Source organism: Panulirus ornatus, chromosome 8 (assembly GCF_036320965.1).
Source record: "Panulirus ornatus isolate Po-2019 chromosome 8, ASM3632096v1, whole genome shotgun sequence".
Classification (NCBI taxonomy): Eukaryota; Metazoa; Arthropoda; class Malacostraca; order Decapoda; family Palinuridae; genus Panulirus; species Panulirus ornatus.
The window spans coordinates 14,639,316-14,665,426 of record NC_092231.1 but is presented as its reverse complement, the minus strand read 5'-3'; the positions used below and the strand labels follow the sequence as shown (position 1 = coordinate 14,665,426).

At 40.9% G+C, this 26,111-nt stretch overlaps 1 protein-coding gene across 3 annotated transcripts in view; it reads right to left on the bottom strand.

Annotated features, from left to right (window-relative positions):
* Nucleotides 1-26,111, bottom strand: part of LOC139749842 (C2 domain-containing protein 5) — a 222,235-nt gene that overhangs the window by 169,151 nt on the left and 26,973 nt on the right. For all 3 annotated transcript variants that reach the window (XM_071664154.1, XM_071664157.1, XM_071664156.1), the window contains exon 6: nt 18,148-18,303. In XM_071664154.1, the coding sequence (XP_071520255.1) occupies nt 18,148-18,303 (156 nt within the window). The remainder of the gene's footprint in view (nt 1-18,147; nt 18,304-26,111) is intronic.

The following is a 26,111-nucleotide window of genomic DNA, read 5'->3' as shown; positions in this document are numbered from 1 at the left end:
AATTGAGAGGGGAGGAATTCCAGCCCCCCGCTCCCTCCCCTTTTAGTCGCCTTCTACGACACGCAGGGAATACGTGGGAAGTAAATATACATACATATACATATCATCATATACATACACAAACACAGACATATACATACATACACATATACATAGTCATACTTGCTTGTCTTCATCCATTCCTGTTGCTACCCCGCCACACAGGAAATATTCTCCCTAAAATTTACTGAGACTCTCTCACCCCAACTCTCATTTGCCCTCTTTTTCAACCTTTGCACCTTTCTCGTGACCTCCTGCTGCTTCCTTTTATACATCTCCCTGTCATTTGCACTATCTCCCTACAAGTATCGTCCAAAGGCCTCTCTTTCACTAATAATTTTACTTCTTTATCCCACCACTCACTATCCTTTCTAATCTGCCCACCTCCCACCTTTCTCGTGCCACATGCATCTTTTGTGCAAGCCACAAATGCTTCCCTAAATACATGCCATTCCTCAACCAATCCCCTTGCATCATTTGCTCTCATCTTTTGCCATTCTACGCTTAATCTCTCCCGGTACTTCCTCCAAGCTCACTTACTCTCACCAGTCTCTTCTCCCAAGCATTCTCTCTTCTTTTTTGCAACCTCCTACAAATCTTCACCTTTGCTTCCACAAGATAGTGATCAGACATCTCTCCAGCTGCTCCTCTCAGCACATTAACTCCCAAAAGTCTCTCTTTTACATGTCTATCAATTAACACATAATCCAATAATGCCCTTTGGCCATCTCTCCTACTCACATACATATACTCATGTATATCTCTCCTTTTAAACCAGGTATTCCAAGTCACCAGTCTTTTTTCCACACAAACATCCACAAGCTCTTCACCATTTCCATTTACAACATTGAACACCTCATGTTCACCAATTATACCCTCAACCGCCACATTACTCACCTTTACATATAAATCACCTGTCACTAGAACCTGGTCTTGTGCATCAAAGCTGCTAACACACTCAATCACCTGCTCCCAAAACACTTGCCTCTCATGATCTTTCTTCTCATGACCAGGTGCATAAGCATCAATAATCACCCATCTCTCTCCATCCACTTTCAGTTTTACCCACATCTGAGCCTTGGAGGAGGATGAGCACTCCCTACTTGACTCATTCTTCTGTTTCCCTTTTTAGAAATTGAATTAGAAGAAGGGGAGGGTTTCCAGCCCCAAACTCCCACCCCCTTTAGTCGCTGTCTACGGCACGTGGGGAATACATGGGAAGTATTCTTTCTCCCCAATCCCCAGGGGGCTAGTGGGGAGGTAATAACAGGTAGTGATGAAGTGGGAAGGAGATGGAAAGAGTATTTTGAAGGCTTGTTGAATGTGTTTGATCATAGAGTGGCAGAGGTGACTGTATTGTTGACAGGTTGGTAAGGATATTCAATGTATGTATGGACCATGGTGAAGTGCATAAGGATTGGCAGAATGCAAGCATAGTGCCACTGTACAAAGGCAAAGGGTACAATGGTGAGTGTTCAAACTACAGAGGCATAAGTTTGTTGAGTATTCCAGGAAAATTATATGAGAGGGTATTGACTGAGAGGGCAAAGGCATTTACAGAGCATCAGATTGGGAAGAGCAGTGTGGTTTCAGAAGTGGTAGAGGATATGTGGATCAGGTGTTTGCTTTGAAGGATGTATGAGAAATACTTAAAAAAACAGATGGATTTGTAACATTTATGGATCTGGAGAAGGCATATGACAGGGTTGATAGAGATGCTTTGTGGAAGGTTTAAAGAGTATATGGTGTGGGAGGTAAGTGCTAGAAGCAGTGAAAAGTTTTTACCAAGGATGTAAGGCATGTGTACAAGTAGAAAGAGAGGAGAGTGATTGGTTCCCAGTGAAGGTCGGTCTGCAGCAGGGGTGTGATGTCCCCTATGGACTTAACAGAGAATGGAACCATGGAAGCGGAAGTGAGTCACAGGATGGGAGAGGGAGCGAAGGTTCTGGGCATGATAAAGAATGTGTGGAAGGAGAGAACATTGTCTCAGAGAGGAAAAATGGGTATGTTTGAAGGAATAGTGGTTCCAACAATGTTATGTGGTTGCAAAGCATGGGCTATAGATAGGGTTGTGCAGAGGATCGAGGATGTGTTGGAAATGAAATGTTTGAGGACAATATGTGGTGTGAGGTGGTTTGATCGAGTAAGTAATGAAAGGGCAAGAGAGATGTGTGGCAATAAAAAGAGTGTGGTTGAGAGAGCAGAAGAGGGTGTGTTGAAATGGTTTGGACACATGGAGAGAATGAGTGAGGAAAGATTGACAAAGAGGATATATGTGTCAGAGGTGGAGGGAACTAGGAGAATTGGGAGACCAAATTGGAGATGGAAGGATGGAGTGAAAAAGATTTTGAGTGATCAGGACCTGAACATATATATATATATATATATATATATATATATATATATATATATATATATATATATATATATATATATATATTTTTTTTTTTTATACTTTGTCGCTGTCTCCCGCGTTTGCGATGTAGCGCAAGGAAACAGACGAAAGAAATGGCCCAACCCCCTCCATACACATGTATATACATACATCCACACACGCAAATATACATACCTACACAGCTTTCCATGGTTTACCCCAGACGCTTCACATGCCTTGATTCAATCCACTGACAGCACGTCAACCCCGGTATACCACATCGCTCCAATTCACTCTATTCCTTGCCCTCCTTTCACCCTCCTGCATGTTCAGGCCCCGATCACACAAAATCTTTTTCACTCCATCTTTCCACCTCCAATTTGGTCTCCCTCTTCTCCTCGTTCCCTCCACCTCCGACACATATATCCTCTTGGTCAATCTTTCCTCACTCATTCTCTCCATGTGCCCAAACCACTTCAAAACACCCTCTTCTGCTCTCTCAACCACGCTCTTTGTATTTCCACACATCTCTCTTACCCTTACGTTACTCACTCGATCAAACCACCTCACACCACACATTGTCCTCAAACATCTCATTTCCAGCACATCCATCCTCCTGCGCACAACTCTATCCATAGCCCACGCCTCGCAACCATACAACATTGTTGGAACCACTATTCCTTCAAACATACCCATTTTTGCTTTCCGAGATAATGTTCTCGACTTCCACACATTCTTCAAGGCTCCCAGAATTTTCGCCCCCTCCCCCACCCTATGATCCACTTCCGCTTCCATGGTTCCATCCGCTGACAGATCCACTCCCAGATATCTAAAACACTTCACTTCCTCCAGTTTTTCGCCATTCAAACTCACCTCCCAATTGACTTGACCCTCAACCCTACTGTACCTAATAACCTTGCTCTTATTCACATTTACTCTTAACTTTCTTCTTCACACACTTTACCAAACTCAGTCACCAGCTTCTGCAGTTTCTCACATGAATCAGCCACCAGCGCTGTATCATCAGCGAACAACAACTGACTCACTTCCCAAGCTCTCTCATCCCCAACAGACTTCATACTTGCCCCTCTTTCCAAAACTCTTGCATTTACCTCCCTAACAACCCCATCCATAAACAAATTAAACAACCATGGAGACATCACACACCCCTGCCGCAAACCTACATTCACTGAGAACCAATATATATATTGGTCGAGGTGGTGTGCAAAGTGAGAGGGTTAGGGAAAATGATTTGGTAAACAGAGAAGAGGTAGTGAAAGCTTTGCGGAAGATGAAAGCCAGCAAGGCAGCAGGTTTGGATGGTATTGCAGTGGAATTTATTAAAAAAGGGGGTGACTGTATTGTTGACTGGTTGGTAAGGTTATTTAATGTATGTATGACTCATGGTGAGGTGCCTGAGGATTGGCGGAATGCGTGCATAGTGCCATTGTACAAAGGCAAAGGGGATAAGAGTGAGTGCTCAAATTACAGAGGTATAAGTTTGTTGAGTATTCCTGGTAAATTATATGGGAGGGTATTGATTGAGAGGGTGAAGGCATGTACAGAGCATCAGATTGGGGAAGAGCAGTGTGGTTTCAGAAGTGGTAGAGGATGTGTGGATCAGGTGTTTGCTTTGAAGAATGTATGTGAGAAATACTTAGAAAAGCAAATGCATTTGTATGTAGCATTTATGGATCTGGAGAAGGCATATGATAGAGTTGATAGAGATGCTCTGTGGAAGGTATTAAGAATATATGGTGTGGGAGGAAAGTTGTTAGAAGCAGTGAAAAGTTTTTATCGAGGATGTAAGGCATGTGTACGTGTAGGAAGAGAGGAAAGTGATTGGTTCTCAGTGAATGTAGGTTTGCGGCAGGGGTGTGTGATGTCTCCATGGTTGTTTAATTTGTGCTCAAATTACAGAGGTATAAGTTTGTTGAGTATTCCTGGTAAATTATATGGGAGGGTATTGATTGAGAGGGTGAAGGCATGTACAGAGCATCAGATTGGGGAAGAGCAGTGCGGTTTCAGAAGTGGTAGAGGATGTGTGGATCAGGTGTTTGCTTTGAAGAATGTATGTGAGAAATACTTAGAAAAGCAAATGGATTTGTATGTAGCATTTATGGATCTGGAGAAGGCATATGATAGAGTTGATAGAGATGCTCTGTGGAAGGTATTAAGAAGTATATGGGCAAGATGTTAGAAGCAGTGAAAAGTTTTTATCGAGGATGTAAGGCATGTGTATGTGTAGGAAGAGAGGAAAGTGATTGGTTCTCAGTGAATGTAGGTTTGCGGCAGGGGTGTGTCATGTCTCCATGGTTGTTTAATTTGTTTATGGATGGGGTTGTTAGGGAGGTAAATGCAAGAGTCCTGGAAAGAGGGGCAAGTATGAAGTCTGTTGGGGATGAGAGAGCTTGGGAAGTGAGTCAGTTGTTGTTCGCTGATGATACAGCGCTGGTGGCTGATTCATGTGAGAAACTGCAGAAGCTGGTGACTGAGTTTGGTAAAGTGTGTGGAAGAAGAAAGTTAAGAGTAAATGTGAATAAGAGCAAGGTTATTAGGTACAGTAGGGTTGAGGGTCAAGTCAATTGGGAGGTGAGTTTGAATGGAGAAAAACTGGAGGAAGTGAAGTGTTTTAGATATCTGGAAGTGGATCTGGCAGCGGATGGAACCATGGAAGCGGAAGTGGATCATAGGGTGGGGGAGGGGGCGAAAATCCTGGGGGCCTTGAAGAATGTGTGGAAGTCGAGAACATTATCTCGGAAAGCAAAAATGGGTATGTTTGAAGGAATAGTGGTTCCAACAATGTTGTATGGTTGCGAGGCGTGGGCTATGGATAGAGTTGTGCGCAGGAGGATGGATGTGCTGGAAATGAGATGTTTGAGGACAATGTGTGGTGTGAGGTGGTTTGATCGAGTGAGTAACGTAAGGGTAAGAGAGATGTGTGGAAATACAAAGAGCGTGGTTGAGAGAGCAGAAGAGGGTGTTTTGAAGTGGTTTGGGCACATGGAGAGGATGAGTGAGGAAAGATTGACCAAGAGGATATATGTGTCGGAGGTGGAGGGAACGAGGAGAAGAGGGAGACCAAATTGGAGGTGGAAAGATGGAGTGAAAAAGATTTTGTGTGATCGGGGCCTGAACATGCAGGAGGGTGAAAGGAGGGCAAGGAATAGAGTGAATTGGAGCGATGTGGTATACAGGGGTTGACGTGCTGTCAGTGGATTGAATCAAGGCATGTGAAGCGTCTGGGGTAAACCATGGAAAGCTGTGTAGGTATGTATATTTGCGTGTGTGGACGTATGTATGTACATGTGTATGGGGGGGGGTTGGGCCATTTCTTTCGTCTGTTTCCTTGCGCTACCTCGCAAACGCGGGAGACAGCGACAAAGTATAAAAAAAAAAAAAAAAAAAAAAAATATATATATATATATATATATATATATGTCTCCATGGTGAGAACAATGGAAGTAAGGGGAGTGGGGGAGGAATGGGATGTATTTAGGGAATCAGTGATGGATTGCGCAAAAGATGCTTGTGGCATGAGAAGAGTGGGAGGTGGGTTGATTAGAAAGGGTAGTGAGTGGTGGGATGAAGAAGTAAGATTATTAGTGAAAGAGAAGAGAGAGGCATTTGGACGATTTTTGCAGGGAAAAAATGCAATTGAGTGGGAGATGTATAAAAGAAAGAGACAGGAGGTCAAGAGAAAGGTGCAAGAGGTGAAAAAGAGGGTAAATGAGAGTTGGGGTGAGAGAGTATCATTAAATTTTAGGGAGAATAAAAAGATGTTCTGGAAGGAGGTAAATAAAGTGCGTAAGACAAGGGAGCAAATGGGAACTTCAGTGAAGGGCACTAATGGGGAGGTGATAACAAGTAGTGATGATGTGAGAAGGAGATGGAGTGAGTATTTTGAAGGTTTGTTGAATGTGTTTGATGATAGAGTGGGAGATATAGGGTGTTTTGGTCGAGGTGGTGTGCAAAGTGAGAGGGTTAGGGAAAATTATTTGGTAAACAGAGAAGAGGTAGTAAAAGCTTTGCGGAAGATGAAAACCGGCAAGGCAGCAGGTTTGGATGGTATTGCAGTGGAATTTATTAAAAAAGGGGATGACTGTATTATTGACTGGTTCGTAAGGTTACTTAATGTATGTATGACTCATGGTGAGGTGCCTGAGGATTGGCAGAATGCGTGCATAGTGCCACTGTACAAAGGCAAAGGGGATGAGAGTGAGTGCTCAAATTACAGAGGTATAAGTTTGTTGAGTATTCCTGGGAAATTATATGGGAGGGTATTGACTGAGAGGGTGAAGGCATGTACAGAGCATCAGATTGGGGAAGAGCAGTGTGGTTTCAGAAGTGGTAGAGGATGTGTGGATCAGGTGTTTGCTTTGAAGAATGTATGTGAGAAATACTTAGAAAAGCAAATGGATTTGTATGTAGCATTTATGGATCTGGAGAAGGCATATGATAGAGTTGATAGAGATGCTCTGTGGAAGGTATTAAGAATATATGGTGTGGGAGGAAAGTTGTCAGAAGCAGTGAAAAGTTTTTATCGAGGATGTAAGGCATGTGTACGTGTAGGAAGAGAGGAAAGTGATTGGTTCTCAGTGAATGTAGGTTTGCGGCAGGGGTGTGTCATGTCTCCATGGTTGTTTAATTTGTTTATGGATGGGGTTGTTAGGGAGATGAATGCAAGAGTTTTGGAAAGAGGGGAAGTATGAAGTCTGTTGGGGATGAGAGAGCTTGGGAAGTGAGTCAGTTGTTGTTTGCTGATGATACAGCGCTGGTGGCTGATTCATGTGAGAAACTGCAGAAGCTGGTGACTGAGTTTGGTAAAGTGTGTGAAAGAAGAAAGTTAAGAGTAAATGTGAATAAGAGCAAGGTTATTAGGTACAGTAGGGTTGAGGGTCAAGTCAATTGGGAGGTAAGTTTGAATGGAGAAAAACTGGAGGAAGTAAAGTGTTTTAGATATATGGGAGTGGATCTGGCAGCGGATGGAACCATGGAAGTGGAAGTGGATCATAGGGTGGGGGAGGGGGCGAAAATCCTGGGAGCCTTGAAGAATGTGTGGAAGTCGAGAACATTATCTCGGAAAGCAAAAATGGGTATGTTTGAAGGAATAGTGGTTCCAACAATGTTGTATGGTTGCGAGGCGTGGGCTATGGATAGAGTTGTGCGCAGGAGGATGGATGTGCTGGAAATGAGATGTTTGAGGACAATGTGTGGTGTGAGGTGGTTTGATCGAGTAAGTAACGTAAGGGTAAGAGAGATGTGTGGAAATAAAAAGAGCGTGGTTGAGAGAGCAGAAGAGGGTGTTTTGAAATGGTTTGGGCACATGGAGAGAATGAGTGAGGAAAGATTGACCAAGAGGATATATGTGGCAGAGGTGGAGGGAACGAGGAGAAGTGGGAGACCAAATTGGAGGTGGAAAGATGGAGTGAAAAAGATTTTGTGTGATCGGGGCCTGAACATGCAGGAGGGTGAAAGGAGGGCAAGGAATAGAGTGAATTGGATCGATGTGGTATACCGGGGTTGACGTGCTGTCAGTGGATTGAATTAGGGCATGTGAAGCGTCTGGGGTAAACCATGGAAAGATGTGTAGGTTATGTATATTTGCGTGTGTGGACGTATGTATATACATGTGTATGGGGGTGGGTTGGGCCATTTCTTTCGTCTGTTTCCTTGCGCTACCTCGCAAACGCGGGAGACAGCGACAAAGCAAAAAAAAAAAAATAAAAAAATATATATATATACATATATATATATATATATATATATATATATATATATATATATATATATATATATATATATATATATATATATTTCTTTTTTTTCTTTCATACTATTCGCCATTTCCTGTGTTAGCGAGGTAGCGTTAAGAACAGAGGACTGGGCCTTTGAGGGAATATCCTCACCTGGCCCCCTTCTCTGTTCCTTCTTTTGGAAAATGAGGGGTTGGGCCATTCTTTGTCTGTTTCCTTGTGCAACCTCGCTGATGCAGGAAACAGCGATTAAGTATAATAAATATAAATAAACATATATAATCAAAATTATGGATTTACAGTTACTGACAACTACAGAACACCAACTTGCCTGATGCTGTGCTAACTTAGGATATACTGCATGACATGGTTCTGTTGTAATAATGTCTAAGGGAATTCATAAATTCTCTCTGAAAAAATTATGCATAATCACTGAGCCCAATGTGCGAATCTTACTGATAGATGTTTATAACTAATACATGAAAGTATGAGTAAACTTACACCCGACAAAAGTGCATTATATATGCTACATACCAACTGTACACCACATATACTAAGTTACATATGTAAAGTCCTAAGAATCATGAATCCTATTACTGCATAAATAAGGTTTACAAAAATATATCTGTTTGAAGACTGATATCCAAAAATATCTATACCTAAAGATTTCACATAAAAACCTGGCAAGATCTGAACTTCAAAGCAAGGCAGGAAGCTAAGCACAAAAGCATGCAGGATACCACATACTAGACCTGGCTCTTTTTGGCTACATTTAGTAAACAATTCTACAGTATTCCTACAAGCCACAGTAAGAAGCTTTAGCAATGTCAAAGCTATGCATAATATATGGAGAACACCACAATTCTCATTAAGAGATATAACAGAAACATATTTACCTGAACATATATGTCTAGAAATCAATGCAATGTGCATACTGAACAGTATCAACAATGTGTTAGAATAAAAATAAAGTAATTTCAGTTCTAACTTACTTCTCTCCTTGCTCTAAAAACTTTACAGCATTTCCTGACAATCTAATTTCCTGGTCATGAAGCAGTGACATCCCATTCTTAACTTGAAAACCTATACTTAAAAGAATAAAACATAAACCAACAAGAGTGACTGAGGTCCACCTACACAGATTTTTGGGGCGTGAAGTCATGAATTGGAGAAAATTATCTACACCCTCCCCATGGTCCAGACAATCACAAGCACTCACACATACTTATCTTTTTTCTTTTTTTTTGCCTCATGTGTATCATGCTATTTTCCCTAAACTGGTTCATCTCATAATACACATCAATGTCTCTTTATTCATCTTACCTTTTGCCCATTTAACCTACTTCAAATGACAACTGTGGCCTTACATAGCACTGACAACACTAATTCAAGAAATTTCTTAGAAGTTTGCTGCCTCTCCTCAGGCAAAGCTTCTGTCACTTCTGACAATAAAAAAGTTATTGTTGCAGGAATGAAGATGTCTTTCCCCACTTCCTCCAAGATTCTCTTAATATAATCCATTGTTTGATCACTCCTCTTCTACAGCCGCTCTGGCGAGGGTTTTGGCATATCAGGCTCAGAAACCTTTTTGTTATCTAACTTTTATTTTAGTATATTCTCTGACTGAAATCACTGCAAATCAGTTATTCCGGAGGTGAAGCACTCCTTTATTCAAAGGATGTGCGACAACCTCTCTTCACCTTTAATAAGTCTTTCTAGGATTTGGCAAAAAGTATCTATAACAACTTATATTGCTTGCCTTCTCTTCACTCTGCACTAATGTCCAGTGTATAGATGTTTCTCGAACTAATATACTCATCTTCTTTATTTCCTTGCATTCCCAAAACTCCATGATACACTTCTTATTAATCCTATGACCCTTCCTGCAGTCTACTTCTGTGTAGTCAATAAAGCAATATTCTCTTTGGATACAAGCAGGACATATGTACCAATATGTATAAATTCTCATGATTTGAAAAAGTGTACCTCTATACATGTGCCTATCCTTGCTCATCATTCTAAGTCTTCCTGAAAATCAAAATGTTACTTTAATTTTGGAAACATGCACTGGTACAACCCATTCCAAGGAAAAATGACTATTCCAATTGTTATAAACATCATCATCCTGCTTTGCCTTCTACTGCCCTGCCCCTCTCTCCAAAACTCTTGCATTTACCTCCCTAATCACCCCATCCATAAACAAGTTATACATACATGGTGTCATCACGCATCCCTGCCACAAACCGACATATATATTATTTTTTTCTTTTTCTTTATCATACTTTGTTGCTGTCTCCCGCATTAGCCAAACAGCGCAAGGAAACAGACGAAAGAATGGCCCAACCCACACACATACACATGTATATACATACACGCCCACACACGCACATATACATACCTATACATTTCAAATGTATACATACACAGACAAATACATATATGCACATGTACATACTCATACCTGCTGCCCTCAGCCATTACCGTTGCTACCCCGCCACACATGAAATAGCACCCCCCCTCCCCCCCGCAAGTGCATAAGGTAGCACTAGGAAAAGACAACAAAGGCCACATTTGTTAACACTCAGGCTCTAGCTGTCATGTGTAATGCACCAAAACCACAGCTCCCTTTCCACATCTAGGCCCCACAAAACTTTCCATGGTTTACCCCAGACACTTCACATGCCCTGGTTCAATCCACTGACAGCACGTTGACCCCAGTAAACCACATCGTTCCAATTCACTCTATTCCTTGCACGCCTTTCACCGTCTTGCATACATTTTATTATATTTTGTTGCTGTCTCCCGTGTTAGCAAGGTAGTGCAAGGAAACAGATGAAAGAATGGCCCAACCACCCACATAAACATGTATATACATACATGTCCACAAATGCACATATACATACCTACACATTATAATGTATACATATATATACATACACACACATCTACAGCCTCCCTGGGGATAGGGGAGAAAGAATACTTCCCACGTATTCCCTGCATGTCGTAGAAGGCGACTAAAAGGGAAGGGAGCGAGGGGCTGGAAATCCTCCCCTCTCTTTTTTTTTTTTTTTATTTTCCAAAAGAAGGAACAGAGAAGGGGGCCAGGTGAGGATATTCCCTCAAAGGTCCAGTCCTCTGTTCTTAACGCTACCTAGCTAATGCAGGAAATGGTGAATAGTATGAAAGAAAGAAAGACACATCTACATATATACACGTGCACATAATTCATACTTGCTGCCTTTATTCATTCCGGTCGCCACCCTGCCACACATGAAATAGCATCCCTCCCTCTCCCTGTGAGGGAGCGCTAGGAAAGAACAAAAGGTTACATTCGTTCACACTGTCTCTAGCCGTCATGTGTAATGCACTGAAACCACAGCTCCCTTTCCACATCCAGGCCCCACAAAACTTTCCATGGTTTACCCCAGATGCTTCACATGCCATGGTTCAATCCATTGACAGCACGTCGACCCTGGTTTACCACATCATTCTAATTCATTCTATTCCTTGCGTGCCTTTCACCCTCCTGTATGTTCAGGCCCCAATCACTCAAAATCTTTTTCACTCCATCTTTCCACCTCCAATTTGGTCTCTTACTTTTCCTCGTTCCTCCACCTCTGACACATATATCCTCTTTGTCAATCTTTCCTCACTCATTCTCTCCATGTGACCAAACCATTTCAAAACACCCTCTTCTGCTCTCTCAACCACACTCTTTTTATCTCCACACATCTCTCTTACCCTTTCATTACTTACTCGATCAAACCATCTCACACCACATACTGTCCTCAAACATCTCATTTCCAGCACTTCCACCCTACTCTGCACACCTCTATCTACAGACCACGCCTCACAACCATATAACATTGTTGGAACTACTATTCCTTCAAACATACACATTTTTGCTTTCCGAGATAACGTTCTCGCCTTCCACACATTTTTCAATGCTCCAAGAACTTTTGCCCCTTCCCCCACCCTATGACTCACTTCCACTTCCATCTGCTGCCAAATCCACTCCCAGATATCTAAAACACTTCAGCTTCTCCAGTTCTTCTTCTCCATTCAAACTTACCTCCCAACTGACTTGTCCCTCAACCCTACTGTACCTAATAACCTTGCTCATATTCACATTTACTCTCAGCTTTCTTCTTTCACACATTTTACCAAACTCAGTCACCAGCTTCTGCAGTTTCTCACCCGAATCAGCCACTAGCGCTGTATCATCAGCGAACAACTGACTCACTTCCCAAGCTCTCTCATCCACAACAGACTGCATACTTGCAGTCAGTGAGGTAGCACCAGGAAACAAACTAAGAATGGCCCATCCACTCATATACATATATATATATATTTTTTTTTGCTTTGTCGCTGTTTCCTGCGTTTGCGAGGCAGCGCAAGGAAACAGACGAAAGAAATGGCCCAACCCACCCCCATACACATGTATATACATACGTCCACACACGCAAATATACATACCTACAGAGCTTTCCATGGTTTACCCCAGACGCTTCACATGCCCTGATTCAATCCACTGACAGCACGTCAACCAGATCCAGATCCATAAATGCTACATACAATACTACATTCTCCAGATCCATAAATGCTACATACAAATCCATTTGCTTTTCTAAGTATTTCTCACGTACATTCTTCAAAGCATTTTTTTTTTTTTTTTTTTTTTGCTTTGTTGCTGTCTCCCGCGTTTGCGAGGTAGCGCAAGGAAACAGACGAAAGAAATGGCCCAACCCACCCCCATACACATGCCTTGATTCAATCCACTGACAGCACGTCAACCCCGGTATACCACATCGCTCCAATTCACTCTATTCTTTGCCCTCCTTTCACCCTCCTGCATGTTCAGGCCCCGATCACACAAAATCTTTTTCACTCCATCTTTCCACCTCCAATTTGGTCTCCCTCTTCTCCTCGTTCCCTCCACCTCCGACACATATAACCTCTTGGTCAATCTTTCCTCACTCATTCTCTCCATGTGACCAAACCATTTCAAAACACCCTCTTCTGCTCTCTCAACCACGCTCTTTTTATTTCCACACATCTCTCTTACCCTTACGTTACTTACTCGATCAAACCACCTCACACCACACATTGTCCTCAAATATCTCATTTCCAGCACATCCATCCTCCTGCGCACAACTCTATCCATAGTCCACGCCTCGCAACCATACAACATTGTTGGAACCACTATTCCTTCATACATACCCATTTTTGCTTTCCGAGATAATGTTCTCGACTTCCACACATTCTTCAAGGCTCCCAGAATTTTCGCCCCCTCCCCCACCCTATGATCCATTTCCGCTTCTATGGTTCCATCCGCTGCCAGATCCACTCCCAGATATCTAAAACACTTCACTTCCTCCAGTTTTTCTCCATTCAAATTCACCTCCCAATTGAATTGACCCTCAACCCTACTGTACCTAATAACCTTGCTCTTATTCACATTTACTCTTAACTTTCTTCTTTCACACACTTTACCAAACTCAGTCACCAACTTCTGCAGTTTCTCACATGAATCAGCCACCAGCGCTGTATCATCAGTGAACAACAACTGATTCACTTCCCAAGCTCTCTCATCCCCAACAGACTTCATACTTGCCCCTCTTTCCAAAACTCTTGCATTCACCTCCCTAACAACCCCATCCATAAACAAATTAAACAACCATGGAGACATGACACACCCCTGCCGCAAACCTACATTCACTGAGAACCAATCACTTTCCTCTCTTCCTACACGTACACATGCCTTACATCCTCGATAAAAACTTTTCACCACTTCTAACAACTTTCCTCCCACACCATATATTCTTAATACCTTCCACAGAGCATCTCTATCAACTCTATCATATGCCTTCTCCAGATCCATAAATGCTACATACAAATCCATTTGCTTTTCTAAGTATTTCTCACATACATTCTTCAAAGCAAACACCTGATCCACACATCCTCTACCACTTCTCAAACCACACTGCTCTTCCCCAATCTCCTGCTCTGTACATGCCTTCACCCTCTCAATCAATACCCTCCCATATAATTTGCCAGGAATACTCAACAAACTTATACCTCTGTAATTTGAGCACTCACTCTTATCCCCTTTGCCTTTGTACAATGGCACTATGCACGCATTCCGCCAATCCTCAGGCACCTCACCATGAGTCATACATACATTAAATAACCTTACCAACCAGTCAACAATACAGTCACCCCCTTTTTTAATAAATTCCACTGCAATACCATCCAAACCTGCTGCCTTGCCGGTTTTCATCTTCCGCAAAGCTTTTACTACCTCTTCTCTGTTTACCAACTCATTTTCCCTAACCCTCTCACTTTGCACACCACCTCGACCAAAACACCCTATATTTGCCACTCTATCATCAAACACATTCAACAAACCTTCAAAATACTCACTCCATCTCCTCACATCACCACTACTTGTTATCACCTCCCCATTTGTGCCCTTCACTGAAGTTCCCATTTGCTCCCTTGTCTTACGCACTTTATTTACCTCCTTCCAGAACATCTTTTTATTCTCCCTAAAATTTAATGATACTTTCTCACCCCAACTCTCATTTGCCCTTTTTTTCACCTCTTGCACCTTCCTCTTGACCTCCTCTCTTTCTTTTATACGTCTCCCACTCAATTTCATTTTTTCCCTGCAAAAATCGTCCAAATGCCTCTCTCTTCTCTTTCACTAATACTCTTACTTCTTCATCCCACCACTCACTACCCTTTCTAATCAACCCACCTCCCACTCTTCTCATGCCACAAGCATCTTTTGCGCAATCCATCACTGATTCCCTAAATACATCCCATTCCTCCCCCACTCCCCATACTTCCATTGTTCTCACCTTTTTCCATTCAGTACTCAGTCTCTCGTGGTACTTCCTCACACAAGTCTCCTTCCCAAGCTCACTTACTCTCACCACCCTCTTCACCCCAACATTCACTCTCCCCTTTTCTGAAAACCCATACAAATCTTCACCTTAGCCTCCACAAGATAATGATCAGACATCCCTCCAGTTGCACCTCTCAGCACATTAACATCCAAAAGTCTCTCTTTCGCGTGCCTGTCAATTAACACGTAATCCAATAACGCTCTCTGGCCATCTCTCCTACTTACATAAGTATACTTATGTATATCTCGCTTTTTAAACCAGGTATTCCCAATCATCAGTCCTTTTTCAGCACATAAATCTACAAGCTCTTCACCATTTCCAGTTACAACACTGAACACCCCATGTATACCAATTATTCCCTCAACTGCCACATTACTCGCCTTTGCATTCAAATCACCCAACACTATAACCCGGTCTCGTGCATCAAAACCACTAACACACTCATTCAGCTGCTCCCAAAACACTTGCCTCTCATGATCTTTCTTCTCATGCCCAGTTTCAGTTTTACCCATATTAATCGAGAATTTACTTTCTTACATTCTATCACATACTTCCACAACTCCTGTTTCAGGAGTACTGCTACTCCTTCCCTTGCTCTTGTCCTCTCACTAACCCCTGACTTTACTCCCAAGACATTCCCAAACCACTCTTCCCCTTTACCCTTGAGCTTCGTTTCACTCAGAGCCAAAACATCCAGGTTCCTTTCCTCAAACATACTACCTATCTCTCCTTTTTTCACATCTTGGTTACATCCACACACATTTAGGCACCCCAATCTGAGCCTTCGAGGAGGATGAGCACTCCCCTGCGTGACTCCTTCTTCTGTTTCCCATTTTAGAAAGTTAAAAAAAAATACAAGGAGGGGAGGATTTCTGGCCCCCCGCTCCCGTCCCCTCTAGTCGCTTTCTACGACACGCGAGGAATGCGTGGGAAGTATTCTTTCACCCCTATCCCCAGGGATAATATACATACATATATACACATACACACACATACACACACACACGCACATATACACACACACACACACACACACACACACACACACATATATATACATGTGAAAAATGTAAGAAACAATTTAGAAAACTGAAACTTCTAGCTTGAAATGAAATGAAAAAATGAATGTCACATAATGGTTCAACCTCTGGCTATGGAAAGGAAATGTTTAATTTATTTACACAAACATCAATAGTAGTTCTCATCAATTTAACCACTGTATCAGTAAGCTTCAATGTCTAAGCTACATTTTTTCCAATTTCGCTATTTTCTTGTCAAAGCATTTATATATATACATATCTATATATATACATATATAAATACATATACATAAATGCTTATATATGCACATATACATACATATACATATACTATTTTTTATTTAGCATACTTTGTCGCTGTCTCCCACGTTAGCGAGGTACCGCAAGGAAACAGATGAAAGAATGGCCCAACCCACCCTCATACACATGTATACACATACACGTCCACACACGCACATATACATACCTATACATCTCAACGTATACATATATATATACACACAGACATATACATATATACACGTGCATAATTCATACTGTCTGCCCTTATTCATTCCCGTCGCCACCCTGCCACACATGAAACGAAAACCCCCTTCCCCGCATGTGCGTGAGGTAGCGCTTGGAAAAGACAACGAAAGCCACGTTTGTTCACACTCAGTCTCTAGCTGTCATGTATAATGAAATATACATGTCAACGTAAATACATATACATACATATACATACAAATACACAGATATCATACACATCTACACATGTACATACTCATACTTGCTTGCCTTCATCCATTCTTGGCACTATCCTGCCCTACAGGAAAGAGCATCGCTACCCCCTGCTTCAGCGAGTTAGTACCAGGAAAACAGACAAAAAAGGCCACATTCGTTTCCCATGTAAGTAAGATAGCGTCAGGAAACAGATAGAGAATCACCCATCCTCTCATATACACATAAATGTCCACACAGGCACACACCACACACGTACATATACATATCAACATATACATACACATACATATCAACAAATACACATATACACACGTACACATTCATACTTGCCATTTCCTGCTTCTGCGAGATAGCGCCAGGAAACAGACGAAGAAAGACCCATCCACTGATATATATACATATATGCACATACATGTACATATACATACATATACGTATCAACATGTACACATACATGCACATACACAGACATATACACATATATATATTCATACTTGCTCTCCTTCATTCATTCCTGGCGCCACCTCATCTTACAGGAAACAGCATCACCATCCTCTTGCAACAGCGAGGCAGCACCAGGAAAACAGAGAAAAAAGGCCACATTCATTCACCCTCAGTCTCTAGCTGTCATGTGTAATGCACCAAAACTTACAGTAACCAAGATCGGATCTGTTCCTATAGAGGCCATAAAAACAATACTAAGAATTCCTTTTAATCCAATGCATATGTTAGATTATAAGGATCATTAGTTTAAATTAGATTTCCAAGACCCAGGGTAAAACTAATTGGACAGCAGTTCAAGAAATGTATCTTATAAATGTTTTTTCAAAATTCCATAAACACTTTCCCTTGTCTCTTCTTTCTTTTCAGTTAAGGCCCAGCCTTGATGAGGACCTTTGTCCATGACTGGAGCCTTAAAAAAATAGACAGCTTCTAAACAGTGAACACTTTCTACTTATGAAAATGATTTATCCAGTAGTTTCCATATTGTATAAGATGTCTCATTATCTACTTCATTCCACTCATGAAGTCTAAGTCTTTTTCCTTATTTGAATTAGCCTACTGGTGATAACTAGTTATCCATCTTAGTTTATTTTAATATTTGCTTATCTTTCTCTGAGCCAAAGAAGTTATGCAGTTCTGACACACTAAATAAGAGTTCTACAGCTATGCTATGCAGTAACTATGAATATTCAAAGATATCTTATTGTCTGCCATGAATATAAGGAAAATAAAAGTCTATTCATAAAGATCCTTAAGAAGATGAAATCAACGAGGGCTTGTAAAAATTGCTCTCCACTTACTCCCTCTGTGCTGTGATCTCCCGCAAAGGTGATGGAGAATGGGTTGTTCCTCCTGTTGTACCGGACTCATAGTGAAGTCGAACCAGTGTTACCGCTGATCCTAAGCCACGGACTACAATGCCTGTTTCTCCCTCCAGATCAAAATATTGGCGATACCTGCAAAGCGAAACGAATAATTACTACCAAGATTATTTATCCTCAAGTTCATACTTCATCAGTGCTAACTTAAAAGCCTTCTACAAAATATCGATATATAGTCTGTAAGACAGAATGATCCTTAAAACTTTTAGTGATAATCTCTGCTTTAAAATATTTCTTTTCTCTTGTTGATACTAGGTTGTTTGTCATAAAAATGTTTGCGGCAAATTGTATCAGTTGACTCTGTGCTGTTGTAACCACAGATTTATATGTCTAAAAAGCCAAAGGATATTATGTATCTAGCAACATCTATCAGTCAATCCTTATTAAGAAAATGGATATAACTAAAAAAGAGAATGAGTAATTCTTTACAGTGATTATGTATATAATCCCAGGGCCCCTTTCATGGGGCTCCTACAGTTTTAATGCTGTCCTACAGTCAATAGTTGGGAAATAACTGACTTCTTTGTAGTGAGAAGCTACTTATGAGATTGTAAGTTACTCAATCGCTTCAATTAAGTCCCTTTGTTACATTAATAATTGTAAGGGCATGCTTGTCAAAGGTATTAAATAATGTCTAGTTTTTCCATTTTGGTTGAAATCTGACATACTGGTTGATTTGCATTTGACCAATTATTATGGGTTAGTTTCATAACGATCTCACACTTTAAAAGGTCCAGTTTCTAAATTTTGTCCTTTGCTTTATTCATAAAAAGAAAGCAAGTGGAACTTTTGCATAAAGTTCCATGATGTGCATTATTTTTACTTCATTCACTCTCTGTACTCTTCTATGTGATTTAATATTTTCTGTCAGCATATATTTTTTCTTCTAGTTCTTTTACTTTATCTCTTGCTTGCTGCATAACTGAATCTTTTCTTCCATTCTTTCTTATTCATTCAGAGCTTTCTACCTCTTTGTATGTTTTTCTTTATATCATTAGAATTCCTCATATCTGGTATCAATCTCATATGTATCTTCTCTGTAAAGTGCTATGGTAAAACTTTTTATTGTATATGTTTTTACATTAATATTGTTAGGAAGCTCACTCTACTTTGTATTTGCTATTAGAGTACTGGCTTCACTCAAATTTATTTTGTGAGAACAGAAATTTAAGCCTGTCTGCTTGCTTACAACATCTCTTGTAACACTGTCTAATTCATCAATATGGGATGAGATGAGTTTTGTTAACCTTAATGTCTCTAATGAGTGTTACAACATTTAGAAGGAGTAAATCAATGGTATTGTTGTTTCTTGTTGGTCTGTGTATGAACTGTATTATTTTTCTATGTTGAAGGTTCTAATCTTGAACAAAAGTTCACACTATGGCTGGGCCTCATATACAGGTTAATGAAAGGGTGAAAAAAGAGATGAGGAAAAGCATTTACACATTTTGAAGAAAGTGAGCCCAGTCATAGTTATTGGTTAAAACACAAGAGGGAAGAGAGTTTCAAAGTGTAAGGGAAGAAAGTTATCAAAACCTTTGAGTTGCCATTGGTCACAGAGTAACCATGTGATGCTGCAGCTTGCTAAGTATTGTGTGGTCTAACTAATTGTGCAGAAGCAGAAACCAAAGTAATACCTGTAGAAGAGGGAAAGTGTACCCAGATTGCATGTGTTGGGCAAATGGGTCAAGTTTTGAAGTTAGCCTGGGAGAGATGATACATCAGAATGCTTTTAACTCAACTCTGTCAAGTAACAATGCAGAGCTAGAACCACCCCAGATGTGAGATCAGTACTCCATACAAGGATAGATCAATCCCTTGTATAAATCGAGCTACTGCTCGGAAGAAAAAAAACTTCAACATCTAAACATAACTTCTAGTTTCCAAGAGGCAGACTTAGCTATTTCCATAATATGAGGCTTCCAGATAGGATGGATGTTACAGTAATACCAAGAATGTTTGCCAAGTCAAGAATCAGAGAGAATGTAAGGAGGCATATGAAAGAAGGGTGATGGAAAGTTTAGATGGGAATTAAGTAAATGCAGGGATGGAATCATGTGTGAATGAGGTGTATAAAATGTTTAGAGTAAGACAGTTAAAGGATGTAGAATCAGTAGTTGGATACAAAGTTGTGAGATGCAAGAAGAAAAGGAAAATGCATAGTGAACATATGAGATTAGAAATACTGTGGAAAAGAAGAAAATAGAATATGTAGATTACTTGAAAGAATGTACCTGTGGAAGTTCAACAAAAGAGGAGGGAAGACTATAAGATGTGTAAGTGAAATGTTAAGAAGCTAACAAAGTAAAGCAAAGAAAGAATAGATGAAGATTTGGGAAGAAAGTTGAAAGTAAAGCTTAAGGAAAATAAGAAATTGTACTGGAAGGAGGTGAAATAAAAGTGGAAATGTTCAAGAAAGAGGTAAGGAAGGAGAGATGCTGAATCAAAAGGAGGAAGTGAAAGGAAGATAAAAAGAATATTCAAAATAACTGGTGAATGTGGGAAAAGGTGAGGCAGCAGTTGTTACATGCATGCATGTGGAGGATGGAAGGAAAAGGATACAAGACCTGGGGCCTACAGCAAGATGGGAATTAAAAAGAGTGGTAATGATCTTGAAGGTAGGAAAGGCAGCTGGAGTGGATGAGATTACAGCTGAAATATTGAGATATGGAGGAAAAAGTGTGATGGATTGGATGCATCTGATATGTAATTTAGCATGGATGCAAAAAGTTGGGCCTGAGGACTTTTTTTCATAAGGATCCAGTCACAGACAAAAGTCAACATCAGGGCCAGGCCTTAATTGAAATACAGAGAGAATAATGAAAGGGAAAAACAAAATTCAAAGGAAAATATTTACAAATTTTGAAGGAAGTGAAAACCTGTCTTTTGAAATATGCCAGGTCATAGTTATTGGGAAAGACGTGAGAAGGTAGAGGATTCCAAAGCTTTGACATATAAGGAAAGAAGCAGTTATCAAAACAGCCCTCTCCATTCTAGCTCTCCATCCTTACTTGACAAAGTCGAAAGTGATCCAACTTATAAATTGTCCCATGCTAACTTCCAAACTTAACCCCCTTACCCTTGCCACAATGGTGGTTCCTTTTCCTTCTTTTATAGATATTACTTTGGTGTTTGCTCCTGACAGCTGGCTGCTTGTGTGCCCATACCACTAACTAAACCACACAATACTCGGCAAGCTGCTGCATCACATGATTATTGTGTGGTCATCAGCAACTGAAGGGTGGGCCATTTTGATACCTGCTTCTTTCCTTGCATGTTGAAGCTCATGAACTCTCTACCTCCTCATGTCTTTCCCAATAACTATGACCTAGCACATTTCAAAAGACAATTTTCACTCTTTCAAAATTTCTTAAATACTTTCCCTTGTTTTTTGTTTTCCGTTTCATATTTCTCTCTATATTTTTCTTGAGGCCCAGCCTTAATGTGGACTTTTGTCTATGACTGGAGCATTCATCATAAAAAAAATAAGTTAGAATGGTCAGAACGGTCATCCTTCTTAGGGATGGGATGTATCAACATATGCTTCCAAGAAGGAAAAGGTTTGGTTTTCAAACAAAAACAGAACAGACAAGCAAGCACAGGTGCAAGTTGAGAGGCACACTCTTTCAGCACACAGGGATGGATGCCATCAGGACCATCAGCCTTGCTTGTCTCCAGAAAAGAAGCCCATTTCGAAAAGAGATTATGGGTAGAGACAAGGATTAATAAGAACATCAGGGGGTGAAGGAATGCCAGAGTCATCCAAGGTGGAATCACAGGAGAAATGGGAACAAAAGAGGGTTGCTTTGTCTATGGAAGAGACAGTTATAGTACCATCAGAACAGAATAAAGAAGGAAAGGTAAAATGACTGAAGTTGTTAGAGATACCCTTGGCTAAAGACCAAAAAGATCTGTTGGTGGATGATGATGAGAGATTATCACACTATCTTTGAATAAAAGAATGTTTTGCCTCAAGGGTAATGTATTCACAGTGATAAAAGCTGAATGGGTTCCAGAGGAAGGAGAATTTTTCCAAGCCTGATATGCCTAATCCCCTGCCTTGAATGGCCTCAAAACAGGAATCGCTGAACCATGGACTGGATGAAGAGGTTGGCTTGGAAGCAGAGGAGATAAATGCTCCATTTCCACAAGAATAACCTCTGCTATGCATTTGGCAGGGACAGAAGCATCACCACATAAGACAGTAATTTCCCCAAGGAAAGTCAGAGAAGTCATGCGGTTAGTCCAGTCAGTTTTGTTGAGGTGCCAGTATTTATGCTATGCTATTGTTGTTCTTTTATTCAAAGGTGCATTTATTCAAAGACAGGTCACTGTCTATAAGGCCAAAGATGGGTATATTCGATGGCATAGAAGACCTGTTGGATCTGTCTGGATGTGAAGAATGGGCCCTAAACAAAATGTAAAGAAGAGGGTGGATGTGCTGCAAAACAAATGAATGAGGGCAATATGTGATGTGGAGGGGTTTGATCAAATAAGAAATGAAAGGGTAAGAGAGAAGCATGGTAGTAAGAGAAGTATGTATGAGACAGCTGAAGAGGGTATGCTGAAATGGTCTGGACTTTTGAGGAGGATGAGTAAGAGGATATACATTTCAGATGTGGAGGGAACAAGAAAGAGAGGGAAAGTAAGGGGGTGGTAGAAGGATGGAGTGAAACATGCTTTGATAGTCTGGGGCCTGAACATGCAGAAGGATGTGAAGCAAGAGCAAACTGGAGTGACGTGGTATATAGGGAAAAACTTGCTATCAATGGTATGACTGAAGCTGTCAGGTAAGCCACAGAAAGATCTTTGGGGCCTGGGGCCTGGGGCTCTGGTTTCATTGCAGTATACATAACAGCTTGAAAAGACAAGTGAGCGAATGAGGCTATTTCTTTGTCTGTTCTTGGTGCTACCTTATTAACATGAGATATGGAGGTTTTATATGAAAAAATGTAAAAAAAGACTAACATATTTCTGCTAACCCAGAGTTATGGGAGTTATATGTGTATGTGGAATGAAGCAGACAGTTCAGAGAATTCATGATGTTGTACCAAGTAATTTGAGAGGTGGTTGCAGTGCTAGCAGAGAGGATGTAGTAACAAATAGCACAATGTACAGATGTTTGATGAATGAGAGATGAAGCAGCACTCAGTTTCATATCACAACAGAGTGGATAAGAAGTATCTTTAAGTGGTTTGATTATGTGATGACAAGTCAAATTTTCTGCACTGGCCATTCCCTCACCCCCATTCCCTAGGAAAATGAGACAACAGATATACAGATAGATGGACTGATGAAAAAATAAAAATACATATGACTACAAGAAAACTATGAACATTTCTTTCCTTTAATTTGGATATGTAAGATGTGACCAAACACTCAAATATCAATTACTGCAACAGTAAGGCTTTTACACATCTGACATAAACCTGAACAACAGACTGATCTAACTGAGTATATATCGACTAACTCTAGCTGCATGAGCTATTAACACATGGAACCAAATCAAATTAGTCCATGACTAGTAAACTCCTGGGAAACATAATTTCATATGAGGTTGAAGGTGCAAGAGGTGCAAGAGGTGAAAAAAGGGCAAATGAGAGTTGGGGTGAGAGAGTATCATTAAATTTTAGGGAGAATAAAAAGATGTTCTGGAAGGAGGTAAATAAAGTGCGTAAGACAAGGGAGCAAATGGGAACTTCAGTGAAGGGCGCAAATGGGGAGGTGATAACAAGTAGTGGTGATGTGAGAAGGAGATGGAGTGAGTATTTCGAAGGTTTGTTGAATGTGTTTGATGATAGAGTGGCAGATATAGGGTGTTTTGGTCGAGGTGGTGTGCAAAGTGCGAGGGTTAGGGAAAATGATTTGGTAAACAGAGAAGAGGTAGTGAAAGCTTTGCGGAAGATGAAAGCCGGCAAGGCAGCAGGTTTGGATGGTATTGCAGTGGAATTTATTAAAAAAGGGGGTGACTGTATTGTTGACTGGTTGGTAAGGTTATTTAATGTATGTATGACTCATGGTGAGGTGCCTGAGGATTGGCGGAATGCGTGCATAGTGCCATTGTACAAAGGCAAAGGGGATAAGAGTGAGTGCTCAAATTACAGAGGTATAAGTTTGTTGAGTATTCCTGGTAAATTATATGGGAGGGTATTGATTGAGAGGGTGAAGGCATGTACAGAGCATCAGATTGGGGAAGAGCAGTGTGGTTTCAGAAGTGGTAGAGGATGTGTGGATCAGGTGTTTGCTTTGAAGAATGTATGTGAGAAATACTTAGAAAAGCAAATGGATTTGTATGTAGCATTTATGGATCTGGAGAAGGCATATGATAGAGTTGATAGAGATGCTCTGTGGAAGGTATTAAGAATATATGGTGTGGGAGGAAAGTTGTTAGAAGCAGTGAAAAGTTTTTATCGAGGATGTAAGGCATGTGTACATGTAGGAAGAGAGGAAAGTGATTGGTTCTCAGTGAATGTAGGTTTGCGGCAGGGGTGTGTGATGTCTCCATGGTTGTTTAATTTGTTTATGGATGGGGTTGTTAGGGAGGTAAATGCAAGAGTTTTGGAGAGAGGGGCAAGTATGAAGTCTGTTGGGGATGAGAGAGCTTGGGAAGTGAGTCAGTTGTTGTTCGCTGATGACACAGCGCTGGTGGCTGATTCATGTGTGAAACTGCAGAAGCTGGTGACTGAGTTTGGTAAAGTGTGTGGAAGAAGAAAGTTAAGAGTAAATGTGAATAAGAGCAAGGTTATTAGGTACAGTAGGGTTGAGGGTCAAGTCAATTGGGAGGTGAGTTTGAATGGAGAAAAACTGGAGGAAGTGAAGTGTTTTAGATATCTGGGAGTGGATCTGGCAGCGGATGGAACCATGGAAGTGGAAGTGGATCATAGGGTGGGGGAGGGGGCGAAAATTCTGGGGGCCTTGAAGAATGTGTGGAAGTCGAGAACATTATCTCGGAAAGCAAAAATGGGTATGTTTGAAGGAATAGTGGTTCCAACAATGTTGTATGGTTGCGAGGCGTGGGCTATGGATAGAGTTGTGCGCAGGAGGATGGATGTGCTGGAAATGAGATGTTTGAGGACAATGTGTGGTGTGAGGTGGTTTGATCGAGTGAGTAACGTAAGGGTAAGAGAGATGTGTGGAAATAAAAAGAGCGTGGTTGAGAGAGCAGAAGAGGGTGTTTTGAAGTGGTTTGGGCACATGGAGAGGATGAGTGAGGAAAGATTGACCAAGAGGATATATGTGTCGGAGGTGGAGGGAACAAGGAGAAGAGGGAGACCAAATTGGAGGTGGAAAGATGGAGTGAAAAAGATTTTGTGTGATCGGGGCCTGAACATGCAGGACGGTGAAAGGAGGGCAAGGAATAGAGTGAATTGGAGCGATGTGGTATACCGGGGCTGACGTGCTGTCAGTGGATTGAATCAAGGCATGTGAAGCGTCTGGGGTAAACCATGGAAAGCTGTGTAGGTATGTATATATGCGTGTGTGGACGTATGTATATACATGTGTATGGGGGGGGTTGGGCCATTTCTTTCGTCTGTTTTGCGCTACCTCGCAAACGCGGGAGACAGCGACAAAGTATAAAAAAAAAAAAAAAAAAAAAATGAGGTTGAAGATACTATTTGGAGGATTACCTATGTTTGTAATGGGTGTTTATGTGAAGTGACTCCTCAAGACCAAAAGCATATGTTTTAACTGCTAGTTGTGAAGTCCATAATATGAAATAGCAAATATTCATAACTGTATCAAAATTATATGAACTGAGTCTTGGTTGCATTTCCATTACACTTCCAGAGAAATGGGAGACAAAAGTAAAGCAGTAAACTAGCATGAGAGGAGGTAGCATAAATCAATATCATAAAACATGCAGTGCCTGTAATACAATGAGA